At 35.1% G+C, this 21,290-nt stretch overlaps 1 protein-coding gene across 4 annotated transcripts in view; it reads right to left on the bottom strand.

Moving 5' to 3' along the window:
• The window catches only part of mio (GATOR complex protein mio), a 294,475-nt gene that overhangs the window by 81,874 nt on the left and 191,311 nt on the right, over positions 1 to 21,290 (bottom strand). For all 4 annotated transcript variants that reach the window (XM_090384080.1, XM_090384081.1, XM_090384083.1 and 1 more), the window contains 3 exons: positions 18,373 to 18,445; positions 11,357 to 11,579; positions 7,913 to 7,984 (listed from right to left, as the gene is read on the bottom strand). In XM_090384080.1, coding sequence (XP_090240206.1) covers positions 7,913 to 7,984; positions 11,357 to 11,579; positions 18,373 to 18,445 — 368 coding nt within the window. The remainder of the gene's footprint in view (positions 1 to 7,912; positions 7,985 to 11,356; positions 11,580 to 18,372; positions 18,446 to 21,290) is intronic.

The raw sequence follows: 21,290 nt of genomic DNA, 5'->3' as shown, positions 1-21,290 counted from the left end.
ACGAAGACTTGTGATGAGTGGTCTGGAAGCATATTGACCTCATAAGAAGCCCTTATTGACAAACTCCATAGGGAAAAAATGACTAACCTGTGCTAAAGAACATGCTAATAGGACAACTGAACAATGATTCTGTAATGCTCTCTGATGAATCCAATTCTAACTTCCATGGATTGGACAGTAAATGCTACATTTGGTGTAGATCTAATGAAACTTATCACCCTGACAGTATTCAAACAACAGTAAAGTTTCCACAAGGCCAGATAGTCACATTTTCTAAATGGTACTCTACGTGCTGACTACTACACAAAAATTTTAAAGGAGACTCTTCTGGCCATCATCAGAACCTCTTTCATGGAACAGAAAACTGTTTTTTTACAACATGACTGTGCCTTGCCACACAGAAGTAAGGTTACTACAATATTACATAATAATTTAATACAATTTCTAGTATGCTAATTTTAATTTGTTTCAAACACTGACAATTTTATAATTTTTTTTTTTAATCTTTATGGGAAGAAGTTCACTTAAAACTGCAATATTTGATCCTTATAATGACCAGGAACTAGCCCTGATTTTAACCTAATTGAAAACTGCTGATAAAAAAACACACAAGATAACATTGCAAGAAATCATTATTCATATCTGGCACCACAACTAAGCAGCAATTAACAATAATTTGATCACATTTGTTACTACCTTGCACTTTAATTACCACCTTTAAGGTGGTAATTAAAGCTCGTGGTGGGACAACAAAATACTAATATCTGTTGTTACAGAAGCATATTTGTTTGCTGCTAGTATATTTTTTATTTCCATCTTATTACATATTGTTAATTTCAAATGCTGGTAACAATGAAAAGGTATGCAAATGGCCTGCAAGTGTATTTCTATGATTATTTGTAAATAAATATCTCTAAATAGGTTTTTCTTAAATTTATTTTGGTATCAAATAAAATGCATAATCATTTTACATCAGTGTATAACAAATTTAATTTGAGTATTTCAATTGTTTCAATTGTAATGCTTGTTTTGAGAGACAATTTAGAATAATGCAATTTGTGGCCGCCATTGTATTTAAAAGGATTAAGATCACTTCCCAAAACAGGCCGGGTAAAATGAGAGTAATCTGAAGAAATTGTGACTTATCTATAGCTCATATCAAAGTATGTCCTCCAGTCATAACAACTGTTGTTGAAGAGATTGCTGTTGCTCTGCCTGATGATAGCCTGAAATGTTGTTGTTATTTGGTTTTTAGGAGCATTAGCAACTAAGGCCATATTTGCTCCGGGGATATGCGGTGGTCATTCCCTGACCTTTCTGCATCCTCCGTATTTGGTGGTCACGGGCTCGAACCCTGGTCTAATCAAGAAGCGTATGCTACGCACTGCTGCTCCTACCCACCCGGCTACGGAGGCGCTGGCTGAAATGTACATTTGCCCATTAGCATTAGGACAATATAATGACAACTTAAAATTCCATGGTCAACTGTCTGCAAAGTACTTTAATCAATTCAATGTCATTGGTACCTATACAAGATCCACAAGCAGTGTAACAGCTAACATGGACCGATCCACTTCGATGGAACAACTTTGCTCAATATAAAGACAGATGTCAATGAAATTGTAGCTGGAGAACATCTTGTCGGCTGATGAAACTCATTTTCAGGTAACACAGTGTGAATATGTACCAATAACTGCCAAGTGTGAGGATCACACCTCCAGGTGTTCTCACATATTACTGTCTGGTATAGCTTTACAGCAAATTTTATAATTGGGCCATTTTTCTTTGAGGAGGTCAAAGCTCATGGTGCAGAGACATGTACGACAGCCAAGCATTACAGTGATCTTGATCATCATGTGAATCTTGCTCTTCAAGGGAGAGAATATTTGGAAACAACTGTTTTTATATAGGATGAAATGCTTCTCTGCATATTGGTTGGCTAGGAACTCAGTTACTTAATAACATATTTGATGATGATCACACCATTTCATGTCACTTTAAATACCTTTAACTACCCTGGTCTGTCTTACCTAACGTGACCACTTATTTTTTTCCTCAAAACGGGACATCTACTAATTTTTAGGTAATAGTATGTGTACTCAAGAAAACGCAATTTCTTCATAGTTTTTATTTATTAATGAAAAGAACAGGAATGAAAACGTGAAAATAAATAATTTATGTGGTCTTATGTTTTTCTGAAGAACAAATTTGCTTGAGTATATCTGTTGTTGATTTCAAATAAGAATGAAATTCTTGGCAGGATTTCTTAAAATTTATTTTGGTAATTAACATTGCTTTAAGAACTGCGATTTGCAACTGTTTTTTGGCTCATCCATAACTTATTCATAAGAGAAAAGACCCTTTCATTCAGCAGCTGTAGTTTTCATATATTCTTTGTCAACACCACTGCAGCCACTTTCTTGCAATTTTGCCATTAAATTACGGAGTGTGGAAGAAACAGAGTACTTTGTTTCGAGGCCAAATTGTCTTTAAGTTGATTTATTTCCTTCGTGACTTCAATTACAGAAATACTCTGACCCTCGATCTTTAACACAGCTTGATGGAACGTTGCTGACTGTGCATGCATAAAAAAAGCCATAATTCAGAGTTAGGGTTTTCAAAAAAGGTTCTCAATATGTTTGGACATTTATCAATACTCAAAAAGTAGTTTTTTAATGGCTTGTACAGTTTAATGGCTTGTTTTCAATGGCAGGCATAAGCGCAAGCCACCTAGTTTTACTATAGCCTAGCAATTTGTGATACTCTGTGGCAACTTCATTACAAAATTCTTTCAGAGCTACCACGAGAACACTATAGATATAAAAATGTGAATTATTTTCACAATAATGCAAACAAAGTCTACAGGACAATCTGCGGCAGTTTTAATCGCGTTGTGAATTATGTGAGCTCCACACCCGATTCCTATCAATGTTCTTCTGAGAGATAAATTTAGTTTTGCACAAACATTGTTGACGCCTCATCTTTTCAATCCACCAAAATTGTAGTTAGTATTATCTCCACAAAATGCCACGATTTTTGAAGTCAAATTATTTTCTGTCAATACTTTCATTAGATAATTGACAATAACGTCTGATGTTTCACCCGGTTGGTCTTGAAATTCTAAAAGTTTGACTTGTGTGCCTTCGTATGGTAAAAAGAAGCGAACTAAAACAGGGAATATTTTCTTGGACCCATGGTTTGAAGCATCAGTTAATATAGAAACACAGTTGCATTTGCTGAGGTGATCTTTTAATTCACCTATTACTATTGGCACTAACATATTTATAACAATAGCTTCTGTTTTCGTACGAGCACATCTAAATTTCTGTTCAAAACATGTTTGAATTAGCTTAGAAGCACAATTGTTTGAGCGAAAACTGTGGTTCTCTTGCACCGTATGATAAGCCCAGGCGCATTCCGTCACAGCAACTTCCAGATCTTTCGAAGTTGGTGACTCCGTTTTCTTAAAAAAATTAAGCATCGAAGAACTCGAAGTGGCAGCAAGATCAGAATTTTTATGTTTTTCTGATCTTAGATGTTGGTTAATATTGCTGGCACCTCCATGGGCTATGCTAACTTCTATACGACACTTTTCACATCTGACGTCCAATGGAGTACTTCTTTGCTTTATAAATGGGTACTTAGTTTCTAAGTTAACAATAAAAGTGCACTTGCATTTAGGCATTGTTAAAATGAAAGGTTCACGTACAAGAAATTTAAATTGACTACAATAACACATGTCGATAAAAAAACAATAATCAATCGTCAAGAAAGATGTGCGAGCTGTCTACGTGTACTCGCAACTGAGGAGCGAGCTACCAGGCTTCTGACCGACTTACATATGTATGAGATGTATTGCCATGCCGTATCACCATGCTACTAGGCGCTATCGTCGGATGATTTTTTGATTTTTGCACCTTTTTGAAATTGTTACCGTGGGTTGCTCTCTCTTTCTGAAAACAGGACATTTCAGCGTCCCGAAAAGTTGTGCTTGGAGACAACGGGATAGGCTACCTAAAAACGGGATGGTCCCGTTTAAAATGTGGTTTTGTTACATATAATTCTCGTATAAATCTATATTTTTCAATAGTCTGTAACTATCATTTTTTTTTTTTTTTTTTTTTAAATTATTCTTTTATTCAATTATACTCTTAATCTATCTTGCCATCTACAAAAGAAAGATGCCAAATCTGTCTTTTGTGAAACTTCTACACCGGAACAAAATAGTTTTATGCATCTAAGCATGGGTTTGTGGCTTGTAGTTAAATCCTACATGATACAAAGACACTATGCCTTTTTAATATAGTGACTGATAATGGATTTTGAGCCTATTTCAATGTCTCTTTCTGTGCAACGGGATAGCCTACCTTGAAATAATTACAAGTTGCACAGAAATACTGTGAGGAAGGTGTTAACATAATAATTTTAGCCCATACAATTAACCTGTGGTCATTCCTATCACTCCCTTCCTCCAAAATTAGTAGATTTCCTGAGCCCATAAAGTTTCCACAATAACATTAGCAAACATTCTTACACCTTTATTCAAATGAATTCCATCTTTACAAAACAAATGCCTTCTACTAACTAGGGCAAGCCGTGCTCAGAAAAACATCTCCCCATAAATCATGCAGAGTCCCTAATCCTTTCTATTATGCACCACTTTCTGGAAAGAACTGCAGGCACAATAATATTTTGCCTTCTTTCTTGCAACATTTTTCCTGAGAAAGTCATGAGTTTGTTCATAATTTAAGACATTAGTTCCTGCATGGATAAACATACACTCTTTAGTACCTGTCGGAAATGATAGCTGGTTTGTTACATCATAAATTGTTGCAACCAGCAGAAGACACTATAAGTTCTGTCCCATCTGTCCTTGCAGAATATATTCCCAGTTCCCCTCACAATTGAATCTAGAAGTAAAGCTAACTCCAACAGAACTAGGCATTCTGCAATGGATGATCCAGGCACAAGCCAGACTTGGGAAAGCACTGTCTGGTGTAGAATAGACACTCAAGTTCTCTCCATTGAACTCTCAGCTTGATTTTGCTCTAGCATATCACCTTTTTCCTCAGAGATTCAAATTTCATCTAACAGTATGCTCAGTTTTAATTTAATGTGGTGCACTTCATGCACCAAGCACACTAAAATCAATCAACAGGAGCTACAGTAAGTTCTCCATATAGTAGCAATACAAGCAAAAAGGCTGTCATAGCTGCATTACCACCGAGAATTCCCGTTACATGACATACTGAATCATGTTATGCTTACTTTTAAATAAAAATTCAAGTCAAAATATATCAAAATACAGCCACTCCCCGACTTACGTAAATTTGACTTTACGTACATTTTTGCAGGCTGGTGCAAATTTAAAATCATGGGAACATATTTTTCATCCCATAGGAAATAAATGGAGGACCTGACTAGGATGGCAAAAATACATAGACGGGTAACTCCATAAGTCAAGTGCCTTTAAAAAAGTACATACAACATTTGTGTTTATATAGTAATTCACCTCTGTTTTAAATGAAATGCTGAATATGCTCCATACAATGCTCCCATCCCTGCACACCCGCACAATCATAGTCGCCCAATCATCTGCTGTTGTCTGGTAGTTGGCACATCTTGGTTGGTGCTGATAATGAATTAGTTGAATGAATACTTACTTTACTACTGTTTCAGATCAGAGACCTGCAGTTGTGCTGCCAGTGTTCTTTTTATTCCCGTGTACTTATTACAATGATGAAGGAAAAATGACCAAAGGGAAGTACAAATGGTGGCAGTGCTAAGAAACGAAACAAAATTGACTTAGAAATGAAAATGATTAAGAAGTACAAAGCAAACAAAGTTTGTCGTCATCTATTGCACAGGAATTAGGTCTTACTGCTTCAACAGTGAATACTATTTTAAAGGAGAGTGCATGTATAAAAGAACATGCTAAAGGATCAATGCATTTAAGATCAACAGTAATCACAAAACAGCCCTCAACCTCTCTTTTTAAATTAGTGAGGCATCTCAACTACTAACACTGCCAATACTGCTACCACCAGTGGTCAGCATCAGCAGCTGCTGTAATTCCACATACCCTAGGCCTTGATCAATGCTCTGCAATCCCCCCCCCCCTTATGCCATCTATCTTGCACTCCTCATATTTTTTTGATTATAAGGTGTTGTACTGGTCCTTGTCTTAATCTTTTTATTGTACATTTCAAAGCACACTTTTGTAATTTTTTCTGCACGAAATAAAAAAAAATTGAATAAATAATTCTATTTACATGTTCGTCAAACATTTCTCTTTTTTAGCTTTAATCAAATTCAGTGCACATAGCTGCGAGTGCTGCATAAGCATTTAGGGAAATTCTGACTTTATGTAAAATTCGACTTGCATATGGTTCCACGGAATGCAACCCTTATGTAAGTCGAGGAGTGGCTGAGGATCACTGATGAAAAATGTCCCATTTATAAATTAAACTGAAATAATATCAATATTACAATATACTGAATAAAATCAAAATTTAGTTCTATTAAGCTAGTTACATTCAGATAAAATATGCTCAATCTAGAAGTAATACTTTAAATGCAACTTACATAGCTATGTTTATCCTAATTGCTAAAACAACTAAAATTATAAAAACATAACAATATACTAAATATGATGTTAACTACAGTCAAATCTGGTTGCAGCCACCTCAGAAATAATGAAAGCTCAGCTAAAATGTTACTATTAAGTCAGTTAAAAAAAAAATATCCATAAATTGCATAACTTTGCTATAACATTAAATGTGACACACTGGACTGACTAATAATATATATTTCAGAATGTGTAAAGCATTCTTTCAGTGTCCATCAGTGATGTATTTTAAATATATTCCAAAGTACAATGTGCCACAGATTTTTTATTTTTTATGGTGATCCCCAAACACAGAAGGTATTAGTACACTATACAAAGACGAGGTCACACAGTAAAGATATTACTATACAGAACCTTGTTAAGCAATCTGACTGGCCAATTTATTTGGCAAGCTTCCTCACTAATGTCAACAATTTACCTTTCTTTTAAGTTCTTTCCTCACTCTGTATACCAAAGTTCTTGAGATGCCAATAAATTCGCCTATTCATTCAATGATTCCGTAAATTTGCTTCTCAGAACAAAGTTCAACTAATCTCTTGTAACCATTCAATACAATTTTATATATAGCTATGACCCAGGCATGTTCTTTTTCAATAAGAATAAGATGCTACTACACTGTACTTCTCTTGCAAATAAAAATAACTTTGTTGATGGAAACATAACAAAGGAGTTAAATGTTATAATATCAAGAACACTGCAGTTTTCTCAGTGATGCTATAACTGAGTTTGACTGTATAACACTGACATACTTTTAAAAATGTTCTATTCTATTCTACAATTTACGATATAAAAATATGTACTAAGTAAATTGTTTAAATTGTTCTATTCTACAATTTATAATACAGGGTGTCCGGGCTATTGGTATCCAAAAATAATGGTTTATAATGCGAGAACCATTCATCATACTTTCTCAAACGAAAGCACTGTCGATAGGAAATCTCTCCAAGATTTGTTTCGTCACATTTGTGGTACAGGGAATCCTCACCAAGTGACTGAAAATGAAAGGAACACACTAAAAAGTCAATGTCCTGGTTAGGAGTGCACAAAAATGGCATATCGGTCCATTTTTTTTTTTTAACTCCTACAAAGAGGGTTTTCTTTTTAAGTGAATAACCCTTCATATATAACAAAAGAAAAGTTCAAAAAATCATAAATAACTCATTTAAGGAAGCAGTAAAAATTACTCAATGTAATACTTTAAGAAATAATTTTTAATTTCATTAACTAATAAGCTGCAATTAAAAATTATTTCTTACTTAAATGACACAGGAACAAGTGACTTACCTTTCAAGAAGAAGACTAAACTGTTTAGTATCCATTTCTGAGCCCCAACCACAAAGTTGTAAAGCCATCTTTCTGTAAAGAAAGAGAAAAATATTTCCCTTAAAAACCTATATACTGACTACTGATATATTCATATCTGGCCATCCAAAGTTATAGTGAAAAAGTATTTTTTTTATTTTTTTTTTGAAATTGTGACGTCTTATAAATTTTTTTCCTAAATTATATTTTTTATTTTTACATGTAAAGTTCTTGACAGTGATTAAAGTAAGTAGTGTTTTTCATTAAATAGAACCTACATTTGAATAGAATCTTCATTTATATTCTTAATCTTAAATACGTTGAAAAATTACAACTTTACTTTATTCAAATATTTTTTATCTAAATGGAATGGGTGCTCCAATCCTCGTCATTTCCTTGGGTACATCAGCTGCTTTGACTAATGCACTATTACCATTATTGCACATTTATTCGTACACTTCTAGCTGTGTTGTATGAATCCTTTCATTTGATTAAGTGAACAGAATTCTACATTTTGTTATGCACAATGGTATTACAGTACCTGTTACTAATATGGGTATTCCGTGGCATTTCTCTATCCTCAATTACTGTTTGCTGGGTTTTTTTTTTTTTTAAGCGAGCTTTTAATTAATGCAAATTATGTGAGCTATTTTTCCAGCTATGAACAATTTTTTTGGATGATGTTGTTGTTATTATTATTTTGTTTTTAGGAGCATTAGCAACTAAGGCTATATTGCTCCGGGGATATGCGGTGGTCATTCTCTGACCTCTCCGCATCCTCCGTATTTGGTGGTCACGGGTTCGAACCCTGGTCTAATCAAGAAGCATGTGCTACGCACTGCTGCTCCTGCCCACCTGGCTACGGATTTTTTGGACGAATTCTTCAAAATGTTTTTAATCAGATTAGAAGAATTTTTTAAATTAATGAGTATCCAGGCCCTTGGATTGCATTTTACATTTAAATTGCAAAAAAATAAGTATATTAAAATCTCATTAGTGGATTGTCTTAACCATACCTACTGTTTTGCTTCATTACATCTGCAATTAATCCATACAGCCTTCTTAGGAAATTTTAGGGACCATGTCAATAACAACATAAAAGAGTATAATACTGCCTTTTCATACATTTAAGTGAATTTATATAAAATTATGAGGGTTGTTCAATAAAGAATGATCATATATATTTTTTCCCTTTATTAATCATCCATACTTTGATGAAATGCACTTTTCTGCCATTCTTCAAAAGCATGGTGGAAACCATTTTTTGACATGTAATTGAGAATCCCATCCGATGTCTTTACAACTTCTTCTGACTACTGGAAACATTTTCCTTGCAGCTCCTTTAACTTTGGAAATAAAAAAAAAAAAAAAAAAAAACTGAAGAGTGTAAAGTCAGGGCTGTAAGGCAGATAAAGAACACATTTGACATTAATGCTGGTTAAGTACTTGATGGTATGAGCAATGTGAGGTCTCACATTGTCGTGATGCAGCATCCATCCACCTGCATACAGTTTTGGTCATTTGTGACAAATGTGATCCTGGTAAGTGTGCAGTACAATTCTATAGTAAAGTCCTGTAAGAGTCGTATGATGCGGCACAACATGCTGGTAAACCATTCCTTGAATGTCAAAAAAAGATGTGACCAAACCCTTTCTTGCAGACGCCACAACTTTTGCTTTTTTTGGTGTTGGCAAATGGTGTACACTTCCAAACAAAAATTTGTTGCTTACTCTCTGGTTTGAAATGATGAAGCCATGTCTCATCTGCCATTATCACTTTGTGCAGAACCTCATCATTATTAGTAACCATCTGTTGCAGCTTCTGACAAACTTCCATGTGAACATGATATTGCTCAGGTGTGGCTAGTCTTGGAACCTAGCATGAACAAACACATGTCACATGCAAATGGTTGTGGAGAATACAGTCCGTGCTTTTTACTAATATTTTTAAATATTAGTAAAAATACTTTTACTAATAATTTATAAATATGAAGGATACCTTGATATTTACATACCAATAAACAGAGGAAACATAACTTTAATTCACAATACATACAGTGTGCATATGGAAACATGTTTTTTTTACTTTTTGTTTTTCAGAAGCGAGGTTTAATGCAGTTTTACCATTCTTAGAGTATATAACTGTATAATAATTATACATTCAAACCTCTCAAATCTTTGGGACCTAAACCTTGCTGGAGTTTGTAATTTTTTGGATTTTGGACATATCATAGTCTAGAATATATAGTATAGCTAATATATATATATAGCTGATTTTTTTGTATTTTCTATTTTTATTTCCTTGCTTTGTTTGTCCTATATCTATTTTTTTTCTTTTGTGATTGGTTTATCATATCATTTTTGTAATATTTCACACTTTTTTGCCTTAGCATGGTTGGGTGGTGCTGGTCTAAATTTATTATTTATTGGCTTATAACTTTGGCTGTATTTGCCCCTTACCTTAATATTTTTAAAAATTTTTAGTTATACATTCCTTGTTGTTGTTTGGTTTTTAGGAGCATTAGCAACTAAGGCCATATTGCTCCGGGGATATGCGGTGGTCATTCTCTGACCTTTCCGCATCCTCCGTATTTGGTGGTTACAGGCTCGAACCCCGGTCTAATTAAGAAGCGTGTGCACGCACTGCTGCTCCTGCCTACCTGGCTATGGAGGTGCCTATATATATATTCCTTCCACGTCTACTTCTGTCTTCATTATTTATTTGTTATCTTGTTCATTTTCCGGTTTTCTTTTCTTTTCTTTTCTTCTTTTTTTTTTTTTATATTTTGGAAGGGAAAAAGCAGCAAGTTTCACATGTTGAATATCTTTTCTCCAACAGATAAAGACCTGTATAAGTGTTTTGAAAGGCTACAGTCCTTTGGGATACTTAATTTTCTTTTAGACAGCATATGAGCAAATACAAATGGATGAAAGGTTGTTGTGGCAATATTGTTTCCAAATGACAATTTAAAGTTCTAAAAAACATTCACTAAACACATTTTTGTGTTTAGTGAATCATTATCTCATTCTGTAACTACATCAATAACTGAGTAATCTTTCACTTATTATCAACAGCTTGCTAATTTTGCTCATGAACAGAAATCAGACAACTCCATGACCTAGCAAGTTCCTTAATGTCATTGGAATATGGCGAAAATTGATTTCTCTAAAGTGAGATCTCCACCCTGTATAACCAGCTCTGCTCTAACACATGGATTTGGCAAATGGCCAATCCAAGAAATAAATTTGTAGATTCTCAGGCTGTTTGGATTCACGCATATATTTCTAAATATAACTGGGTAGTGCAAATAATGGTTTGCTGGATTTGAGAGGTTAAACTGTATATAATTATAAATTTGTTTATTTTACTTTTATCTAATACACTGCATTAAAGTAAAATATGTTTTGAATCAGATACAGAACCTACCTTTCTTTACTAACATATCTTGGAATTTTTCCTGACACTCCACTTGCTGCAGTTTCGATTCCTGTCCAGTACTGAACAGTTTGTTCACTTCTACTAATTGTATTTCCTGTCTCTCCACATATTAAAGTGTACACTCCTTCAAGCTTGAAGTGGCTTTTAATGTTATTTCTGAAGTGATTGCCATCCTGAGTAGTGTGATATTCTTCTTGTAAACTTTTAACTAGTTCAGGTTAAGTTAAGGAAGCTTCCACATGGACTTCCAGATCTCATATAAGTTCTTAACATTATTTATAAAATGGTAACTAGCTTAAGAATTAATACAATATACACTATGGTGGAAACAAAATTATTTTAATGCATTAGTACCTCTAGAATTAAAATATAAATTATCATCAGAATGGACCTCAGATGTTCTTTTAGCAACACAGTGTACAAGTAAACTAAGATATGCAAATTAGTGAGAAAATAACCCGCATAGAGTGTAATCTGTCTTTAATTCAGTTTTACAGATTATTCTCAGACATCCTGTTGTACGATGGGTGATCATTTAATCTACAGACTGGTAGAAGATTTTGTTTAATCAGGCAATCTCCCTGATTTCTTACTGAGCAGACTCTGTGTGTGTGCATGCCAGCTTGTTAAGCTAGCGTTGCATGAAGAGAGTTTTTTTTTAGCAGTGTGTCACTGACGATCGTTCTGAAGCAAGTATCATGTCGGACATACAGATTGAATAGCAATACGTGATTCATTATTGTGTCAGACAGGGCTTAAATAGTTAAAAGTTAGAGAGCTGTTAAAGAGATGAATGAAGCATATAGTAACGAGCGTCTTGGTAGGATAGCCATATTCTTGTGTGACCAAAATTTCTGGTGTGAAGTGGTTTCTCCATCACGACAATGCCAGGCCCCATACCACTAATATTGAGAAGCCACTGATCACTAACATAGGTGTGGAGGTTCTGCCACATCCCCCTCATTCACCGGACTTAATCCCATGTAATTTCATCCTGTTTCCAAGTCTGAAGTAAACTCGGAAAGGCAAGCATTTTGCATCTGACACAACAATGCTCACAGAGCTACAACAGAAGCAATTTGCAGTCTTTCAAAAAATAGCTTGCAAGAAGCATTTAATGAGTGGGTACGACGGTGGGGAAAGTGTGTAAAGTTGAAGGAAGAGTATTTTGAGAAGGAGAAATCCACGAAAGATCCAGATGACGACAATTAAGATAAGATCTTGTACCAGTCCGCAAATTTAATGTTCACCCCTCATACTTCCTGTACCACTTCTTCAGAGACTACAAAGACAGCAGACAGACAGTTGTAGTACCTAAATTACACAGAGTTGTTAATTTAATTACACATTTCTTTTAATACTTAAGATTTTTTACTATTTCTGAATTGGCTGAATAATATAATCATTATCAAATAATTAAGAGTTAAGCATTAAGTAAATTCTATATTAATTTTAATATGATAGACACCTAACAGTTAAATAACAGAATTGTACTATGGATGTTAATTTAGTATTTTAGTATTTCGTAATCAATTCATAAAAATTAATAAAAAATAGTTTTAAAATTACCTTAGTTTGAGATTAAGATATACAATTGTGTATATAAAAAAAGAGAGCTAATTTGTTGTCCAGTGTCTTGTTATGCAAGACTGATGGTGTAGTAAGGATGTCATTTCAGGCACATGAGTATCCACTGTTTATTTTTTATTAATTGATTACTAAATTAAGCCACCATCCAATGCATACTTTTGTTATGTAACTATTAGCACTGTCTATTATATTGAAATTAATACAGAATTTACCTAAGGGTTAACCTATTAATTATCTGATAATGATTATATTAATTGTCGAATTCAGAAATAAAGTATCTTAAATATTAGTCTATAACTGAACTCTAGACAAGACTTCAATTATAGCTCAGACACAGCATGGGTTTGTTAAGGGGGAAGTCTTGTCTGACTAATTTGATTAGATACTATGATGTTGTCACAAAGGAACTGGAAGCAAAGAATAACTTTGATATCATATATTTGGATCTAGAAAAGCCTTTGATACTGTTGCACAAATTGGAGCAGTGTGGCATTGGAGGCAAATTGCTGATATGGATAAAGGGATGGTTGAGTTGGAGAAGACAGAGGGTGGTAATCAATGGACACTGCTCTTTGTGGACTAATGTTATTAGTGGAGTCCCTCGGGGTTCAGTGTTCGGTCCATTGTTGTTTTCTGTATTTAGAAATGATATTGATGATGGTATATCAGGCTTAATGTCCAAGTTTGCAGACGATACGAAGATTGGCAGGGTTCTTAATGACACTAATGACAGTACACTGCTGCAACAGGATCTAGAAAAGTTGAGTAGATGGGCTGAGAGGTGGCAAATGAAGTTTAACATTGACAAATGTAAAGTACTACATATGAGAAGCAGTAATCCCAGGGTAACGTATCAACTCTGTGGTACCACACTGACAGTGGTAGAGAATGAAAAGGACCTGGAGGTAATTGTGAAGGCAGATATGAAGTTTTCTGAGCAGTGCAGATGGTCTGCAAGGGTAGCTCATGGTGTATTGTCAATGATATACAGGAATTTTTCTAGAGGGATAAGGAGGTGATTATCCCCTTGTATAAGGCAATGGTCAGACCACACCTTGGGTACTGTATACAGGTCTGGAGGCCTCATATTAAGAAGGATGCAGAGCTGTTGGAACGAGTACAGAGAAGGGAACAAGATTAGTGAACGGAACAAAGGGTTGCTCTTATGAAGAAAGAGCTTAAGTTTTGCAAATTACAGTGTCTGAAGACTAGGCACCTGTGAGGTGATCTGATTGAGGTGTATAAAGCCTTGAATGGTTTGAGCATGCTCAATGCTGATGGGATTCTTCCTCTTGCTCAGAATAATCACTTGAGAAGGCATAAATTCAAATTGAGGAAAGACGGTTGTAGGATAGCGGAAGTTTGCTTTTAGCCAGCGGGTGGTTGATTGCCGGAACAAACTTCCATCTCTTGTTGTAGAAGTTGACAGCTTAAATAGATTCAAGGCAGAACTTAAACATTTGGAGCAAGTAGATGGGTGAAATAAGGGTTTTTTTTTTTTTTTTTGGCTGATGCTATATAAGCTTTCTTTCTTGCATCATGTGCTCTTGCTAATGCTAATGAAAAGTAAGAAATGTGTAATTAAAGTAACAGCTCTGTGTAATTAAGTTACCGCAATTGCCTGTTCTGTTGTCTTTAGTCACTGAAGAAGTGGTACAGGATGAATCATGAAAATTTTGAAAATAATCCTTTAAGAAATTAAAGACAGATTACACTCTAAACAGGTTTAAGTGCTTATTTCAAGTGATTGAAGTCACTAAAAAAAAAAAAATCTACCCAATGCTGAGTTAAAACAAATAGCTTCATTCCAAGCCCTTGGGATTGAAACTAGATAAAAAAAAAAACAGAACTGATTCTACCATATTGCACTAGAAGGACCAATGATATATATAACATGGACAGTTAGAGCCAGTCTATGCTCAAAGACAAAGTGAAGATGTATGCCCATGTTGAGTATCTTTAACAGTATGACCTTTTACCCAACAGATAAAGACCTGTGTATTTAACCATTAAATTGTTAAGAACTAAATAAAAACCAAGGGATTAAAACCTTTTACTTCTGTCATCAGGACTTGGAAAAATTCTAAACCATTAACTAAAATATTTAGAAATAATATAAATTTACTAAGAAAATTGCAAAATTTACAGCCTTGGTATTAAAAAAAGTAAGAAGTGGAAATAAAGATTTAGAGCATAGTAAAATCTAAAAAAAATAATAATAAAATAAAATGACACACAGACACACACTTGGGGGGGGGGGAAGGCAAACAAAAAGCAGACTATCTAAGGCTTTGGGGGATAAAGAAATGTACAAAAAAAATCAATATATGAACATAGAGAATTGGAAGTAAACTATTTAGTTATTTGAAATGGGGTTAATACATAGTAATTCATAGCAAATGGCATCAATACAAAAATTCTAATTCAAACAAAGACTACATAGTAATTCATGTTGTTATTTGGATTTAGGAGCATTAGCAACTAAGGCCATATTGCTCCAGGGATGTGCGGTGGTCATTCCCTGACCTTTCTGCATCCTCCGTATTTGGTGGTCATGGGCTCGAACCCCGGTCTAATCAAGAAGCGTGTGCTACGCACTGCTGCTCCTGCCCACCTGTGGTTCGAGCCCGTGACCCACCAAATACAGTATTTAACATCAAGGCAACATTTCAAACCTCAACTGAGTATAAATCAAGTATAAAATTACAATTGAATAAAGGTATTTTAATTAAGAAGCAAAATAGTCATCCATAAGTTAATACAATGTTAGATTACAATTATTATGATGAACATTATATATAAAAGTACTGAGCTAAAAGGGGACTATCGACAACACACACACACACACACACACACACACACACACACACACAGAGAGAGAGAGAGAGAGAGAGAGAGAGAGAGAGAGAGAGAGAGAGAGAGAGAGAGAGAGAGAGAGAGAGACAAAACACAGGTTGGTGCTTGCCACTGCCTTTGTGTTCGCAGTCAAGTCCCCATGCATCAATATAAAATATGGGATAAACTGCTGCCTTAAAATAAACTGTTTAGAAAAAGCAATCATGGACTGTGTTTTGAGAAAATTCTTCCAAAACAATATTAAAGTCAGAAGTATAAAAAAAGTTACAGATAAGTACAAGTAAGGCCTACAAGAGGTTAACACAACATCTAAATACGCTAGTATAACTAGAATACCAACACTGTATAGAGAAAAATTAGCTATATAATATTGGTGTAGATAAACTCTACAGAAACTACGATGGTAGTGTGGGAGGCATCATTTGCTCTGTATCTCATATTGTGCTCTTCCTTCACAACGAGTTGCCAAGGTATTGCACTATCTCGAATAAGTAACACTTCACTAATAGAGAAGACTATTGTTACTTAAGTTACTTAAGTAACAATAGTCATCTCTATTAGTTAAGTTACTTAAGTAACTTTATTAAGTTAGTGTTACTTCACCAAGTTAGTTTTTTTTTTTTTTTGTTTTGGTTTTTTTTTTTAGGAGCATTAGCAACTAAGGCCATATTGCTCCGGAATATGCAGTGGTCATTCCCTGACCTTTCCGCATCCTCCATATTTGGTGGTGACGGGCTCGAACCCCGGTCTAATCAAGAAGCGTGTGGTACGCACTGCTGCTCCTTCCCACCTGGCTACGGAGACGCCTCACCAAGTTAGTGTTACTTAAGTAACAACAGTCTTTTCTACTGGTGAAGTGTTACTTATTCGAGGTAGTGCAATACCATGGCAACTTGTGAAGGAAGAGCACAATATGAGATACAGAGCAAATGATGCCTCTCACACTACCATCGTAGTTTTTTAAGAGTTATCTATGGTGTATCTACACCAATATTATATAGATATTAAACTCTCACTCTTAACGTATTATGCCTTGTGCATTTAGTTATTTTTAAAGAGAAAAATTATGTAGAGCAAAAAGTCTATTAATAGAGAAGCTTACCTGGTGAGCAGAAGACAGCAAATAGTATGAAAGTGGCTGGGATAGTACAACTGCAGAAACAGGTGACCGTCTAGAAAGAATGGATAGAGAACCCAGATATTACAAGGGGACCAAACTCCCAAGAGACAGACAGCTGTCAGGAAGAGATGAAATAATAACCTGGTTGAAACGAGTACTGCCAACAAAGGACTGGAGACTCAGAATAGTAAAGCTGCATAGTGCCAAGTATAAATAATAATAAAAGCAACAAGACAATGTACAACCACAGAGAATTAAATGTCTGGGGAAAGGGGAAGATTGTTGAGGGTGGGGTAACGATATTTGAAAACCATACAAGAACACAAGCAAACATTGTGTGCTCAATCCTGAAATACAGAGAAAATGGTGTGTGTGTGTGGGGGGGGGATTAAACTTTTAGGTATTGCCCAAACAAATAGGGATATAGGGACAACAGGGATATATGGAAAATGGCCAATCAAAGAAATAAATTTGCAGATTCTCAGGCTGTTTGGATTTCCACATATATTTCTAAATATAACTGGGTAGTGCAAAAGTATAAGACCAAAATGAAAACACACTAAGAAATATATATTATATATCTGAAAAATTATAATAATTTATGGTCTCAAAATCATGGATAAATAATTTAAATTTAACGTGGGCATGGAGGAGAGGAGGCAAACAGTGAAAAGAATTAATCCATGTAAACACTCAACCATATATAATATGGTACCTCATGAAAACTAAGAAAGTGGGGGAGGGTGCAGATTAAGACCTCCCAAAAAAAGCATATTTAAGCTGGAACACATGGGCAAAAATTGGGGGAGACCCAAAAAAATACATACAGGACATACAAATACTAGGACAAATGGTGGGTACCACTACCTTTCAAAAGCAACCATCCACTACTCAAAACCACAGCTATATAAAAGTCAATCACTTTTTGCCTTGCACCCAAACAAGTTACATTAAAGACAAATCATGCACAACCTGAAACACCAAATGTGAAAGCTGTCTGAAGCACATATTAAACATAATGGATAACGTCATAGCTGTAGTTTGAGATGAAATGAATGGGATAGATAGTATTTAAATAATAGATCTTAAATCTGACTTTGCAAAGTGAATGCCATCAGGAATAGCAAGGACAAATGAACTGATTTTCTCATTTCTAATGTATTTTTGTGAAATTATTTAAGAATAAGACAACAAAGCTGGTTCATCCACAACGTTACACTTGAATATATAAAACAGAATAATCACAAATATTATCTTTGCAATGTAATATATGAAAAGGATGTAATCAATCCAGATCTATAATTCTGCAAGTTTCTAACTGCCAATTACTTCATGCAATATATTACTTGTTAAATGGTAAAGTATAACTTAAAGGAATTATAGACAGACTGGAAGATACATATTACATGAGTTTAAATTGGACAGCACAGAAGGATATAGTCAAGCCATAACCACAATTCTTGGAGTTTCTGATCTTCAACTACTTCTCCATTTTCCCATAAATGATGCATCTATTAACAAAAATATAATTATTATATTTTTTTTTTATTTTGTAGTGGCATAAGAAACATTTCAAACCGACAACTGATATTAAAAAAAAAAAAAAAAAAAAAAAAAAAAGAGCTAAGAGATTTATGTCATTTCAATTTTTTTTTTTTAAATCCCAAAATCATTAAAATATTTAATTGTTAGGAACTAGCAGGCCACTGTTTTATTTTATAGGTTTGTATTAGTGATTTATCATATTATTTAACTGAATTAGAATAAAAATCACAAATATAAGCTTAGGCTCCAATAGGTCACCTAATGAATACTAAAATTGTATTTTTGTATTCCTAATAAAAATACAAAAAGAAATATTCTACTTATTTAAACACGTTTATCTATGTTAGTGAATGAAAATATGAACACAACTGAGTGCCATTACTGCAATGTAATGGCACTCAAGATGCAATGCACAAGCATCTGTGCATTGCAGACTGGTAATAAACTAAAGAAGGGGGTAAAAAAATCTAATTTTTCCCCCCTGGTCATTAAGTGCAAGCATTATAAAAACAAAGTCTGTATTCATAACGGTAATGGTTATTTATAAATAAAAAAAAGAGAGAGAGAGAAATTGTGCTCTTAGTCACTTTTGGTGGCAATCATCCTCATAAGCTTATAGCATGCCATATATGGATTTGAATGGAAATGTTTTTTTATAGCTAAATACTTAGCATTAGTAGAGGCATTTGATGCAAGAAAGCAAGCTTATGCAGCATCAGCCAAAAAAAAAAAACCACTTCCACTTCACTCCTCTGTTCATTCAAAATACCTGTCCAGCTGAGCCTTAAACTTATTTAGGCTATCAACTTCCATGACAAGGGATGGAAGTCTGTTCCACCAACCAACCACCTGCTGGCTAAAGGCAAATTTCTGCACGTCTATCCTACATCTGTCTTTCCTCAATTTGAATTTATGCTCTCTCTTGAATGCTCAAACCATTCAAGGCTTTATACACCTCTATCAGATCACCTCGCTGGTGCCTAGTCTCCAGACACTGTAATTTGCAAAACTTAAGCCTTGCTTCGTAAGAACACCCCTTTGTTCCATTCACTAATCTTGTTGCCCTTCTCTGTACTCGTTCCAGCAGCTCTACATCCTTCTTGAAATGAGGCCTCCAAACCTGTATACAGTACTCTAGGTGTGGCCTGACCATTGCCTTATACAAGGGAATAATCACCTCCTTATCCCTGCTAGAAAAATTCCTATATATCATTGACAATACACCATGAGCTACTCTTGCAGCCCGTCTGCACTGCTCAGAGAACTTCATATCTGCCTGCACAACCACCCCCAGGTCCCTTTCATTCTCTACCACTGTCAGTGTAGTACCACAGAGTTGATATGCTCTGGGGTTGCTGTTTCCCATGTGTAGTACTTTACATTTGTCAATGTTAAACTTCATTTGCCACCTCTCAGCCCATCTGCTCAACCTTTCCAGATCCTGTTGATGCAGCATAGTGTCAGTAGTGTCCTTGACAACCCTGCCTACCTTTGTATCGTCTGCAAACTTCAACATTAAGCTTGATATACCATCATCAATATCAATTATAAATACAGAAAACAATAATGGACCCAACACTGAGCCCTGAGGGACTCCACTAATAACATTAGTCCATGACGAGCAGTGTCCATTGATTACCACTCTGCCTTCTCCCCCTCAACCACCCCTTTATCCAAACATTTTCTAACAACATTTTCAAACAACGGGTTATTAAGAGTAAAACACACATTTGAATGCTAATGCTTGAACTATTGAAAATAAATTTTATGAGTCTGAAGTAAAGGAGGGACATCAGTCATGTGGGGCCACTCAGACATTGGGCATGGAGAATTCAAATATGGTCAGTACAAATGTGTACAGAAAGAACACACAAACACACACACACAGAGGACAGGATGAGGAAAGTATTATGCTCTTGATTAAGAAGCATATGTAATCTAAGGCAGCTAAGTAGGTTGACACGAGTTGCCAGAGTAATACTGAATCAGTTTGGAGTGACATTAAGCACTGGGAAAATAAAAATGAGAGTAGGAGTTTGTTATTGGGCAAATGACCATGCTGGTATAATGAATAAATATACTGACTAATGGAGTTGCCCAGTTAAGCAGAATGTAATATAAGCAGAGACTTTAATTTTCTGATACTGACTGGTACTTATAGGTTGATCAATCACACAGCAGAACTTTTCAGGATAACTGTTTTCTACACCTACATGTTAGAGAGGCAACAAAAGGGAAGAAATACTCTTGATTTCATGCACTAAGAACCTCAAGATAGAGAAAAGAATTATTGGGATATCAGAGACTTGGTGTCACACAGATATAAGGGATGCAGAACTGCAATTTGGGGAGTACAACGTCTACAGAAAGGATAGACAGGATAGGAAGGGAGGAGGGGTTATGCTATTAGTTAAGAAACACATAAAAACCAAGGAAGTGAAGCCAGTCGACATCGCGGGACAGTGCAGTGTGGAGTCAGTTTGGTGCGACATAAACATTGGGAGATCAAAATTGAGAGTAGGAGTGTGCTATAGGCCTAATGACTCTGATGAGTATAATAAGGAACTGTACAGGGAAATAGAGTGGGCCAGTAAATCAGAGTGTCTTATAATGGGAGATTTTAATTTCCCAGATATTGACTGGAATTTGGGGGCTGGTTACTCACACACTAGCAGGACCTTTGTGGATTTATTGGATGATTGTTTTCTACATCAGCATGTTCGGGAGGCAACTAGAGGGAGTAATACTCTTGATTTGATTATCAGCAGTGATTCTTCATGCATTAAGAATCTGCAGATAAATGAACCACTA

The sequence above is a fragment of the Mastigoproctus giganteus genome, chromosome 10 (assembly GCF_048544385.1).
Source record: "Mastigoproctus giganteus isolate SK-2022 chromosome 10, ASM4854438v1, whole genome shotgun sequence".
In the NCBI taxonomy this organism is placed as follows: domain Eukaryota; kingdom Metazoa; phylum Arthropoda; class Arachnida; order Uropygi; family Thelyphonidae; genus Mastigoproctus; species Mastigoproctus giganteus.
This window is presented reverse-complemented; position numbering and strand designations above follow the sequence as displayed.